We start from the raw sequence: 13,196 nt of genomic DNA, 5'->3' as shown, positions 1-13,196 counted from the left end.
GGAAGCTCCATGTTTAGCAGTTTGAGAAACCTCCAAACAGTTTTCCATAGTGGTTGTACTAGTTTGCATTCCCACCAGCAGTGCAGGAGAGTTCCTTTTCCTCCACATCCTTGCCAGGTGTTGGGTTTTAAAATTACATTCTCTTAAAGCGTCAGTGTAACCCTGCAGGTTTTTAAGTTAGGAATTAAAATAGAGAAGTAAGTTGCTGAAGGTCTCAGCTAACTATAGAAAAGCCTGGTTTCAAAATCTAGTCTTTTGCATTCCACAGCTCAAGTTATTTCTTTTACATACAACTTTGTATTCTTTTGTTTTCCATGGGCATTTTAATAGGCTTTTTTCTAAGATTTAAAAAATTTTTTCCTTACCAATATTTTTATGATGCTATAGTCTTCTAGCAACTAGATGTGCTATCATTTTTCCCACTGTTCCCCCGTGTATGTTTGCTTTCACACAATTATTATTAGTAATGTGATGATGAACATGTTTGTGTGTACATCCATGTCTAAATTGTGAATAATTTCCTGAGGTTGCTTTCTGAAAAGGCTGGTTCTTAGTGCTCCCCCGGACCTTGCCCCAAACCCGTCTCCTACCCTGTCTTGCCTGTGTCCTCCCACTAACTGCCTCGCCACTTCCCTCATAGTAATATTGGGCTTAGGTCTCCTGCCATTGGAGTTATGACTAAAACTGACCTAGGCACCTCATCTTCAATTTCACCTTCTTTTTAGGGCCCCTGGTGGGAGGTTTTTGGGACCCCATACTCCAGATTGGGTGTCAAAGGCACAGAGTAGTCTCCAGCAAGCACTTCTCCATGAGCAAATCTGCTTATCTGCCAGCCTGAAGGAGGCCAGTACTTCCTCACACTTTTTCCCTCTCCTTGCAGCCCCTAGCCTGCAGAGCAGTGTTCGGCAGCGCCTGACGGAGCCACAGCATGGCCTGGGATCTCAGAGGTTGGTAGAGGCCGAGGCTGGCCACTTCTTGACAAGCCGGGTATCCCTGCGTCGAATGCGCAGCCTTTCATCTGGACAGTCTTTCAGTTCTGAAGGCTACGGGACCAGCTCTCCATCTGCCTCTGCTTCTTCTTCCTGCTCCTCCACCACCACCACCACTACCACCACCACCACCACCACCACCACCATCACCACGGTTCATGTCCACCCCGTTTATTACCACCACAGCACTTCCTATTTCCTCCAGATGGATCCCTACCCTGACCCACCCCCTTCTGACAACACCGCTGTGATGCCTGGGTATTCAGAGAGCTTGGGGTATCGGCTGTCTCTCTTTTCTTTCTTCCCTTCCTTCCCTCTCTGCTGCCTTTACCTTGTCCGATGCCTGCTTGCTACTGCTGGATCAGAGGTGGGGGTGTGAGCAGTGGGGCATCTTCTCCTTACACTGCCCTGCGACTCCTTCCAAAGGTCAATGTAACTCCCCACACCTTTCTTCCTTTTGTTTGGGATTTGCTGACTCTGAAAAGAATTAACAACCCTCTCCTTCATGGCCCTGTAGCACTTTTGCCTGAATCTGTACCTCATGTCCATGTTTCAGTGGAGCCCTAACTTCCTTTACTCCTTCAACAAATGTTTTTTGGTAGCTACTCTGTGCCAGCCTCACTGATAATGGGGATTCATGGATAAGATGCAGTCCCAGACATCAAGAACTAGTCTGGCCTGGGAGAGGTACATAAGTAATTATGGAACAACATGGTGAGTGCTATAGGGGCATTGAGGAGGGAGTGACTAACAGTGTGTAGCTGGGTGTGAAGCTTCTTAAGAAATGGCATTTATGCTAACACCCTGTGTGCATGGAAAGGAGAAAGCATGTTCCAAGCAGAGGAAACGTGTGCAGCGCATGGAAGTGCAAGAGAATATGGTATAATGGCGGCCAGAATGTTGGATACCTGTGGGAGGGAAGGGATCACAGGTGAGACTGGGAAGATAAAGGGCTCCTAAAGACTAGGGTCTTTGATCACTACCCTTAGGGAGATGGAGAACCACAAATGGGATTCCTCAAAGAAAGTGAATTAGTTTAATTTGCATTTCAGAAATAACATTTTAGTTATTAGGATGACAGGAATGTGGTAGTCATTGTTGTAGGCGCTTAGGAAGGTAACCTGATCATGGGCTGTTAAGGAGAGAATTAACTTGGTAACTGCTGCAAGGGGGGAAGGTGAGGAAGGACTCTTGATGAAACCCAGGTTCTAGCTTGAGTGACTAAATGGATGCAGTGGGGAAACAGCTTTGAGTGTTTGGACAAGAAAACTTTACAGGTGGGCAAGCATTAAATACTCACTTTCACAGTAGGAAGTTGAGGGTTGGGAAAGGTTAAATAGTTTTCCCCAGGTCCCATAGCTAATTTAGAACAGAACATACACTAGACCTTGGCTTTTCATTCCAGGACACTCTGTTGGATATTTTTGTCCTTCCACAAGGTCCCAATAAGTGAGCTATATAAGAATTGGTGAAAAGCTTTTTACCCACAGCCTAATCTGCAGCTGCAGGGACTTTCTCTGCTCTACTTCAATTTGATAGAAAAGGGTCAGAGGAAGTAGCCTTGACCTTGCCTGGAACAAGGGGACACTCTAAGAGTCTTCTAGAAAGACTTCTCCTCTCTAAAGTTGTGACCACAGCTTAATCCTGACCTCTGGTTTGTAGCCTGCTTACCCATCTACCTGCCTCCCTCTAGTTACCCTCTAGCTCTGCCAATGAACCTCTGGATAGTTATCCTTAGAGGTGTTCCTTTCTCTTTGACAAAGGAACTTCTTTATTAGCATTATTACTAGGCAGAGCCAATCATTTTCATTCTCATTCTCATTTTCATCCAAAAGCCTAGGCAGCGAGACAGCCCCTCCCAATACAAGTGGCGAAGACTGTATTGGGCTGGGGACACTATGGGATGGATGCTGTGAATCTCATGCTTTAAAAGGCCCAAACTGAGGGGATTGGGGAGGGCGTGGGGAGGTATCTGCACCCACCTGGCCTGTTCACTACTTAATTTTCTTTTGCACCATGCACCAGAGGATCGTCTCTAAAGGCAAACAGGCTCTCTAGTAAGGTTAGTAGCTTGGGGTGGGAGCCCATGCAGCCCAGCCTTTGGGGAGGGACACTCCTGGCCTGAAATGTCTCAAAGATTCAGGGAGGGAAGGTGAGCCCAACTGAATGGGCTTTTTCCCTCCTGCATTTACCCAGGCCTCCTACTAAGTTCTTTCTGTTTTGAAAGTTTTAGTTTTTAGTTGGTGAGGAGGTCTAGAAGGATGGGATCATGCCCAGGAGGGACTGTGAGCCTGGAGGAATGAGTCTAAAGGAGCCCTGGCCTCTAAGCCTCTCTGACTTTGTATGAGAAAGGTCAGCTCCTATAATTCTTACCTTCTCAATCTACAGGTCCCCATTCCCAGTGTGGTTGCTCCCCAGAACTTCTTTGGCACCTTGCTCAGATGTTCCTATGCACATGAAAAGGCAGACAATGGGGAGGATCACTTTGGGATGAGGAGAAACAAAGGCATCTTTAAATAGAAGAAAGGAAAGCCTCAGATATAGGAAACCAAACACTATACTAAATATTGCTCAAAATGATTATTGTGTCTAAAACCGTATTTGTAGAAAGGAAGCTGGAGCTGGAATTGTCCACTGATGTCCCTTGTCTCCAGGAAGGTACTGATCCATGGGGTGGCTGCTTAGTTAATTACTTCATGTTGAGATTAAATGTATAATAGTCATGGGTCAACCTCGCTCCTGCTTTTGCCTGTTTTTGGGCCCTGCTGCCCTTCCTAACTTTGGACCTATAGCCTTCTTGTCCCGTCCTGTGTTTCTCCCCTTTCACACTCATGATTCTTGCCCTTTGGCTTCCTGACTTGGATGTTTAAATGCCTCACCTCAGCCCTCTCCTCTGCCTCTATCATGCCTCTGGGAAAACAGAAATAGGATTAAGGAATTGGCAGGGAACCCCCATATCTGCCCTTTTGTCCGTAATAGAAGGAGGGATGGTTTCCAGAACTGGTTGTGGCCTTCTTAGTAATAGCCTGCCCTTCAAAGGGTCTTGACTTTCTAGATTAGCTTCTGTGTGTGCATGACCAGTGTGCCGTGAGGTCCCTATAACTCAGCCTTGCAAAGAAACCTCTTGTGGTCAACCCACATATGAGTCTTCTGGTTTGACTGTTCTCATCATCTTCATTTCTGCAATACTTTCCACATTTCCAAGGGCATTACAAACACAGACTTTGTTTATCTTCCAAACAGTCTTGCAAGATTAATTGAATTGGTATTATCCTTATTTGGCCAAAATTGAGAACCAGCAAGGTTAGATGACATGTCTGAGGTCACACAGCAAACCTCAGGCACAGATGAGAATTGGATCATAACCTTATGACTTCTAAAACGCAATTCTGAACCACTGCTCCTTAAAGGCCAATTTCCTATCTTTCTACGCCAACCTACTTCCTCTGTCAGAAATGTCCCCACCCGTTCTACTGTCAGCACTTTGGTGTGAACTTTGAAACATTTTTGTGTGACTGCCTTTGAATCCTGTGAGAGGGTTGGAAAAGGTAGGATTCTGGCCCTTTGGGGTGGGTGAGGGATCATTTGCAAGGCTGCTCCAACCTTCTCCTTCCCAGCCTGGGTCAGGCCTGCTCACTGCATGTGCCCTGTTCCTTCAGGCCTGGCCCAGACTGGATGTAGCCCCGGGTGCGACTTGAGTAAGTAGAGGAAGAAGGAACAGAAAGTGATGACTCGGAGCAATATGCAGGGACTGTTAGTTTAGGGTTGAGTCCTAAGAAATCTAGCCAGTTAAGGTGAGGTAGAATTTTATCAAGAAGGCTGTTTAGGGCCAGGGCATTCATTCATCAGGGGTGGGATCCAAGTATTAGAAAATCCTTTGCCAGACATGACATGATATAATGACATTTGATTTTGCTGTTTTCTTCTCTAACTTCTCTCCCCATCACTTTTCCTTTTCTTTCATTTTCCCCTCTTCTTGGTCCTTATTTCTACCTGCTTCTCCTTTTGCTCTCCTTCCTCCCCAATTTTATTCTCTTCTCCAACGTATCCCCCCACTCCTTATTCTTGTTTCCTCTCTCATCCTGTACTCATGGCAACTTCCTTCTGTTTCTCATTCTTCTCTTTCCCACCTCCCTATTCATCCTATTTTATTTCTCTCGCCTCTCTCTCCATCCCCTCTCCTGGTCTTCATGTATTGTCCCTCTCTCTTCAACTTTCCCCCTATCTTCCTACCCTATATGTGTCTCTTTCTTCCTCTGACTTATTTTGCAGGGATTTGACCCATTCCGATTCGGAGTCCTCCCTCCACATGAGTGACCGCCAGCGTATGGCCCCCAAGCCTCCTCAGATGGTCCGTGCAACAGACGAGGCTCTCAATGCCATGACTTCCAACGGCAGCCACCGGCTGACTGAGGGGGTCCATCCGGGGCCTCTGGTGGAGAAACTGCCTGACAGCCCTGCCCAGGCCAAGAAGGCACTATTGGCGCTGAACCATGGGCTGGACAAGGCCCATAGCCTGATGGAGCTGAGCCCCTCAGCCCCACCTAGTGGTTCTCCACCTTTGGATTCTTCCCGTTCTCACAGCCCCAGTCCCCTAGACCCAGACACACCAATTGGGGACAGCCGAGCCCTGCAGGCTGGCCGAAATACACGCATTCCTCACCTGGCTGGCAAAAAGGCAGTGGCTGAGGAGGATAATGGCTCCATTGGTGAGGAGACAGACTCCAGCCCCGGCCGAAAGAAGTTTCCCCTTAAAATCTTTAAGAAACCTCATAAGAAGTAGGCAGGATGAGGGTGACAGTGGTGGGACAGCTTGTCCTTCCCTGGCCTTCCGCCTGCCTTTCTCTCCCTTCCAAGATACCTGGCCCCTAGAGTGGGGCACGGGAGGGGCTGGCCCAGGGGCCTGGGCACTGTACATACCTGCCCCCTCATCTTTGGGTCCTTCAACATTATTTATTAACTGACCACAATGGCCTGCCTGCCCTGCCTCCCTCCCAATCATGGGCTGCTGTTGTCACACCCTTTCCACTTCAGTGCATGTCTTAGTTGCTGTGCCCTCAGCTCCCCAGCTCCACCTCTGGGTCCAGCTTCTGTCTCTGCTGTCCCAGTTTTGAGGTTTGGTTTATCGTTTCTTTTTGTCTCCTGCTTTCAGGCTCCTCCCTCCCACCACTCTCCAACTTCCCCTAGAAGCTATGGGGGAAGATAGGAAAAACTTTTGACACCTGTGCCTCTGATCTGTCCCACCCCATCCACGATTTTTCTGTTTGTCTCAGCTTGGGGCCTAAGGCCTAATATTTGAGGCATGTTCTTTGGGAGTGTGGAGGGTTAGAGGGAACCTTCTCTGGAGTTTATTCAGAACTTAAGGGGTTCATGGGGGAAGGAAAACCAGTTCTCAGAGAACAAACCACTAGAGAGTTTTGAAGAGAGACCAGGCTACGGGATAGAGTGGTAGAGACTTAGTTGAAGAATGAGTAGATGCTAGAGCTGTGGGCTACAAGGCAGCGAGCCACCTTTTCTCTCTTCTACCACCCACACCTGCCTCTCTCTGATCTCTGCTCCCTGACACCACAGGAGGGTTTGTCTATAAGAGGTGCTGCCCCAGTGTTCCCCAAACGCCAGTGCTCCTGGGGCTCCAGACAATCAGCTCCCCTGGCCATGGGAGCCACAACCATGATACAGGGCTCCAAAGGGCCCTAAAGCTGTTTAGGCAAGGATGTTGTCACATTTGAACCAAAACACAGTTTAAAATTGAAAAAAGAAATCTCCTCATTTTCCCAAGTGCCTGCACCACATACTCTAACATGTCAGACTCCATTTTCCTGTTACTGCATAGCCTGGGCCAGAGGCTCAAGACCCAGTTGGTTTAGGGAAGGGGTGGCTAATGAAGAAGGTGTAGGTGAAGGCGGCTATGTGACCACTTCCTCCACCCTTCCTACCCTTTAGACAACTCTCTCTCTGACCTGTTTTTGCTATGGCTGTAAAGGTATTTCCCTCTGTCCCTCTCCCTGCCATGCCTTTACCCTGGGATCCTATTTTTGGGTCTGGGGTAGATGTACCTGGGGTTGGTCTTAGGAGGGTGCTAGGCTGCAGACTAGCTTGTACCCCCTAGGCACCCTCACATGGATTTTTCTTTGTTCTTTCATAAGACTCTTTGAAGTTCAATAAAGCATGTAGGAGATTTTAACCTCTGTTGGCTTTGACTCTCTTTGTGTTCTTTGTGCTCTCTGGGGCCTTGCAGACAGAACAGGCTATTCTCTGCCTAGGGGCAAATGAAACACTAATGCACACAAATATCTGGGTAAGGTTACCAGATGGAAGACAAGATGCCCAGTTACATCTGAATTTCTGATAAACCGTGACAAAAAATTTAAAGTATAATTATGTCCCATGCAATACTTAGAAAAATTTTTACTTGCTAAATCTGGCAACTCTTATCTCTGGGTCATCTTGACCCTATCTGTCCTCTAGCTTCATCAATGACTTTTAGAATTCACAGCGCACTTGGCACGCGGCTGGACAGGTTTAGGAAGGCTGCCACAAGAGATTTCATAATGATCAGCTTGTATAGCTCAAATATGAAGCTTCACATCAACCTTGTACATTAATTCTCTCATCTTAAGGTCACCAGTTTCCAGGCTGTTTTGCTGACCGTCTCTGCCACTGGAGAATTCTGAAAGCAAACGGATCATGGTCCTGCCCCGCTCAACTACACCCCCCCCACCCCCGCCCCCATCCCTCCAAGCCCTATTTCTGTCCACATCTAGGGTCAGTCTCCCTGGAAGTCCGTCTTCTAACCCCAGGGGCTTTCTGCAGTTCCTAGCTGCCCTCGGCTACAGTCCTGACGGCAGTCTTCGGTTTTCGTAATGCAACAGTCATCAAAAGAACAAAAAGTGTTTTGGATGGTTGGGTGTTTGCCAATATTTAAAAAATTCACGAACCATTTGAGCGGGCGCGTGGGAGGGGGCGGGGCCTGGCCTGGCGGGCTCGGCGTGTCGCGAGAGCTCCCGGGGCCCCAGTTAGCTTTGCCGCATCCAACATGGCGAGCGGGCAGCGCCGGGCGGTGCGTCCACACAAAGGCGCGCTGAGAAACGGCCTGCCCCTACGCAGCATGGCGGCTGCAGAGACGGGCTGCTGGGCTCAACTGGTCCGGCCCACCCGGGCCCTGCAACCAGCGTCGAGCGACGTGACTGGAGCTCCGTTACGCCGCCTTGCGTCGCCGGCGGGTGGTGGGAGCGGAAGGCGCGTTCGGATTTCCGCGCCTCATCTGTGGAGCAGAGTGCTCGCAGGTCCCGACTCCGCTCCCGGCGTCTGAGTAGACCCTGGAGTTCGGCCCTTCGCACTCCGCCACCTCGGTCCCTCTGGTGATTCAGAGCTGCAGCTGCATCCCGAGCTCTCAGCGCCTCAGCCACTAGCCGCGATGCACGTGATCAAGCGAGGTGAGAGGCCGGAGCGGCGCGGCGGGATGCAGGGAGCGGGCGCAGGGGCGGCGGTGTGCCACGCGGGAGCTGTTGGCCGAGCCCGCCCGCCGCTTCCCGCCCTGCCGGCTTCCCGCCCTGCAGACGGCGGCTTCCCGCCCTGACAGCCAGCCGGGCGTTCTGGCTTCCGTCCGTCGGCTCCCCCACCCCTCACACTGAAAGTCTGCGCCCCTGCGTTTTATAAGTCGAATCGTTACCGTATGCGCCTAGCATTTTCCAGGGTGTATATTGCTCCTCACCATCAGCCCCTGAGGTGGAGATTTTTAGCGCCACGTCGCAGATGAAGAAACTGAAGACACGCTCTGCGACTGGCGCTGAGTCTTGGGCAGTGGATGGTGAGGGCAGGATTCGAACCCAGAGCTCTCCACGGAGTTGTATTTGAAAGGTTTATTTGAAAACGGCGGCATTGGTGACCTACTAAGCACTGCGGAGAGCTGGGCATGAAGGGATCACGAACCTGCAGGACACCTCAGTTTCCAGATCTCTTTTGGGGGTGAGGGTAGGGGCGTGGGGTGAAAAAAGCAACCAGACACAGTCGTCTGCCTGGAATTTGTCCTTGGTAGGACATGGATGCCGTTTATCCCAGAATCATGCCAGAGGAGTTTGAGAGAGACCGGCTGGCCTTGCCCCTGAAGGAAAGAGATAACAGAGTGGTGGAGGGTGGGGGTCCCACCTCAGGCCGGATGGGACCCCGAAGAGCCGAGAGCGTATATTCTTCCGTAAAGTTACCCGTTAGACCTGTGAGCATCCCCTTTGTGCCAGCCCCTTGCTTGGCGGTGTGAATTTCAAAGAGGCAGACCCTGCCTGGGGAAAAGGTTTAATCAGGCCGGCAAACCCCGAGCGAACATAACTTTAATGCAGGTATGAACAAGTTTGGAGTCCCATATGCTTGCCTCTTACAGCATAAAGTTCTTTCAAAGTTGGAGGGAGTCAATACTGATTGGCTGGGCTGTGAGCGTTTCAGAGAGATGGCGCCTTTATGCCCACAGCACCGAATGCTCAAAGAAGGCATGAGAATAATTACTCTAAAATATGGCATGTGGGGAATGCTGTGGGTCGGCACGTAGTTGATTTGGCTGTGTCTAGATGGTTTAACGACAACCAGGAGATGGGACAGTGGCGGCCCTTCTTGTTTTTAGTGTCTAGACAATGCCATTCTCTGAACTTCCCTCGGTCCCCATTTTCCCTGATGCGACTAAAATAACACAGTGTACCGTGGGAGACAAGCATCCAGTTTTTGAGACATTTAAGGAAAGATATGGAAGGATGAAAATATTCTGAGTCTGTAACACGAGTGTATTGTGATGTAACACTATTGTGTTGGAATTTTTAACCTTTTGTGCCCACTTTGACACATACTTTTTTGTAGTTTAAAAAGTATCTACAATACTCTAAAAGACAGGGCTTAATTTTCTCATTCCTTCAGAGAACATAATTTGATGCAGATGGTTTCACTGCTAGGTTCTGCTAGTGTTGCATTTAGCACGGCTTGTTAATATACAAAGGTACTTAAATTTATTTCACTTTTGAATTTTGAAAAAAGTGTCTTTTTTTTTTCTTCTTATTTTTGGCATGCCAGTATAGTAGCAGACTAACTCCTGTGGCTTTTATTAATTTAAATATAGTGTTCGGCAGGTAGCTCGCAATCACCCTACAAGTTTTTTTCTGAATGTACTAATGTTAATAATCTCTTGGTTAGCACTATGAGGGAAATAATAGAGGGAGAAGACCCTCCATCTTCAGGGTTGTTAGTTATGTAGGAATAATTCATATGGGAATCATTAGATAACAGAAAGGAAGAGTAGATAATAAGTTTACCATCGAGTTATTTTTCCAAATAGACTACTACTGCTCAAGGAGATTAAAGTTAAAAAATAAAAATTGAGAACTGTTGCTATGAATTGCATTGTAGCTGACTGAGTTGCAATATGTTTTGGAATTTTAGTATTTTCAAAACTGGGTTGTAACCCACGGTAATTATATTTTACATCCTGACTGAGTACATTTGTATGTTTTTCTGTAAAACTGAAATAAAATTTCCCAAAATAATATGCTCTAAAGCATACATTTGCGCTGATACTATCTTCCATATAGCTCTTCTATCATCCCTCCCTCCCTTCTTTCCCTTCCTTCTTTTCCCCCTTCTTTTCCTCCCCTCTCCTTATCCCTTCTACTGCTCACTGTATTATTTTACAAGTTTGTGTGGATACTGTTCTGGGTGAGATTACAGTGGTGAGTAGCAGACACAGTTCCTGCTTTCAAAGATCTTAACAGTCAGTTGAGAAATAGATAAAAATATTGATATAATGAGATAAATACTCTCACAGGTAAAATTCAAGTTATAGGAGCCTATTCAAGTCAGTTATTCAGAATGTATTTATTCACTTTGTTTTGCCAAGAACTTTCTTAAGTGCTAAGGTTTCAGCAAGTGAACAAAGCAAACGAAATCCTTTTTTTAATGTTTACATTGTGATGTGGGTGAGAGTGGTAAGTATACACAAGAAAAATATAAGAATTAATTTCAGGTAACTACCTGAAATATATCAATATAACTATATAATTTATAATATACCAGTTATATATTGATTGATGAGATGGCAATAGTAAAACAGGGTGGTGTGATAAAGATAATGAGAAGGTAATTTTGGGTTGGATCCTCAGGAAGTAAATTTGGGGAGCTGGCATTCGAGTTAAAATGTGTGTTTTGGAATTGTAGTGTTTTCAAAACTTTGGATTGTAGCCCAAAGTAAATACTAAAACACCTGAATAATACTACATGTTAGTATGTGAAGATCTGTGGGCTGAACATACTAGGTAGAGGAATTAAAAGTTTGTATTTTGTAGAAGGGGCACATCTTTGGTTTTACAGCATTAGCAATCTTCCTGGAGAGAATTAAAAAGACAGCTTATACCAAGGGGAAATCAGACAAGTTAGTTTCAGAGAAGGAAGAGGTCGATGTGAATTAAAGTGGATGAGGTGAGAGTTGGAGAGTGAGTAGATACATGGAAAGGCGGAAGTGGGACTTTTCAGGAGAGTAAGTTACAAGCAGTAATGTGGATGTGGGAATGTGAGGCCCTTTGGGACTTAAAATATTTCACCAGGAATAGTAGAAGAGGTAATAGGAAAGCAAATTAAGCAAGGCCTTATTTGAGAAAAGAAGATCATGTAGATAGAATGAGGGATTAGTGGTGATAAAATCATGTATCTGGGTTGAAAAATTAGCAAGTGTAATAACAGACTAGAGCACAGTAAGTCATTGATCTTTTAGACTGTTAGTGTCCCTCCCTTTTTCAGTGTCAGTTAAGATAATTGCTATTAAACTTTTTGCCAGCTTCCTGATTAACTTGACAGCTACAGAATTCTGTTGGCTTCTGTTGCTTTTTAATCATCTGTCTGCTTAATTACCCAGTTGGTAAAGCATTGAAGGCTCATTGCCAATATGAACCATTTAATTTATTCTTTTTGCGAGCTGAACACTGCATTTGTGAGTCTGGTCAAAAGGGAGATAAGAGACATGCTATCATAGTGATAACACATCAACTAGAAGAAAAACTAAGGTTTTGTTAATGATGGGTTAGTAATGATGTCTTATTGTTCATTTATTTTTCATCAAGCATTTGAAAACTTAACCTGGGACCAGTCACTGGCTAACTTTGAGAATACCAATGTGAAGGAAGACTAAATGTAAACATAAATTTGACAAGTTGCCTTTTAATTACTAGTTACAAAGGATTTCAGAGACAAGCTAAATGAATGAGAATGGAACACTATTGAATGAGTTGTGTATCAGATAGCAATGTTTTCCCAATAAGAGCACTTTCATTTTAATGATATATAATACTTGTAACTATATAGCAAAGTCTCTTTTACTTTATCTTATCTTCTCTTATTGTCACAATAAACTGATGAAGAAGTGGTATAATAATTATCGCTATTCTACAAGTGAAGTTCTAATGACTATGTTATGTGACTTGTTAAAACTATTACTGATAAGCTATCCACTATTCCTGGTAAGAATAAATAAATAAAGGTTGGATGAGCTACTGTTGGAAGTTAAACTAATAATAATATGACTTTTTGTGAAGGACAAAGGAAAATGATTTAGTTTGAAATTATAAAGGATTCACTAGATAAGATCTGCGTGTGTTTCTCTACCATTGCCCTGAAATATTAAAACTAAGTTGTCTCTGGGAGATTGTCTTGAATTACAAATAGAAGTACTTGGTATGAAATATATTCAAAATCATTTATTACCTTAGGAGAGTATGTAAGCTGAATTTATATGAAGGTAGTAGAATGGAGACGGGTTTATAAATCATTTAACATTCATTAAGTATTTGAATGCCTGTTCTGTGCTAGATTTTGGGCCTTGGTCTGAACACTGGGAATACAGGCATATAAAACATGAAGAGAGGCCCTCCCTGGTGGCGCAGCGGGTTAAAGCACTGCACTGAGAAGCTAAAGCCACTTCCGCATGAGTTCGATTCCCGCCTGCCCCGGAGGTGACCACATGGCGTGGCAGACCTCTCCTGACCCGCCCGCTGCTCCCCTCAGCAGTGTACTTCGTCCATCTGCCTGTTCTGCCCCCCACTCTGTCTCTGGTGAAGCCTCTCGCCACCCCTGAGCCTCTGGCCTGTACCCCAGTTCTGTATGTACAAATAACATAAATCTTTAAAAAACAAAACAAAACAAAACAAACATGAAGAGATACTCTTGAAGTTATATTCTGAT

General features: G+C 45.9%; 2 protein-coding genes across 7 annotated transcripts in view; both read left to right on the top strand.

The window, feature by feature from the left end:
* Positions 1–7,178, top strand: part of STIM1 (stromal interaction molecule 1) — a 167,998-nt gene extending 160,820 nt beyond the window's left edge. For 2 of the 6 annotated variants that reach the window (XM_012725371.1, XM_012725373.1), the window contains 4 exons: positions 881–947; positions 3,015–3,051; positions 3,597–3,647; positions 5,262–5,404. In XM_012725371.1, the coding sequence (XP_012580825.1) occupies positions 881–947; positions 3,015–3,051; positions 3,597–3,647; positions 5,262–5,306 (200 nt within the window). In that variant the 3' untranslated portion in view covers positions 5,307–5,404. Of the gene's footprint in view, positions 1–880; positions 948–3,014; positions 3,052–3,596; positions 3,648–5,261 lie in introns of all 6 variants that reach the window. The other 4 variants (XM_004683156.2, XM_012725372.1, XM_004683155.2 and 1 more) reach the window with 4 other exon arrangements.
* A 1,047-nt stretch (positions 7,179–8,225) lies between these two features.
* The window catches only part of RRM1 (ribonucleotide reductase M1), a 28,550-nt gene continuing 23,579 nt past the window's right edge, over positions 8,226–13,196 (top strand). Inside the window, exon 1 of the mRNA XM_004683150.2 lies at positions 8,226–8,425. Coding sequence (XP_004683207.1) covers positions 8,407–8,425 — 19 coding nt within the window. The 5' untranslated portion in view covers positions 8,226–8,406. The remainder of the gene's footprint in view (positions 8,426–13,196) is intronic.

The sequence above is a fragment of the Condylura cristata genome, unplaced genomic scaffold, assembly GCF_000260355.1.
Source record: "Condylura cristata isolate star-nosed mole 26May11 unplaced genomic scaffold, ConCri1.0 scaffold00015, whole genome shotgun sequence".
NCBI lineage: Eukaryota > Metazoa > Chordata > Mammalia > Eulipotyphla > Talpidae > Condylura > Condylura cristata.
This window is presented reverse-complemented; position numbering and strand designations above follow the sequence as displayed.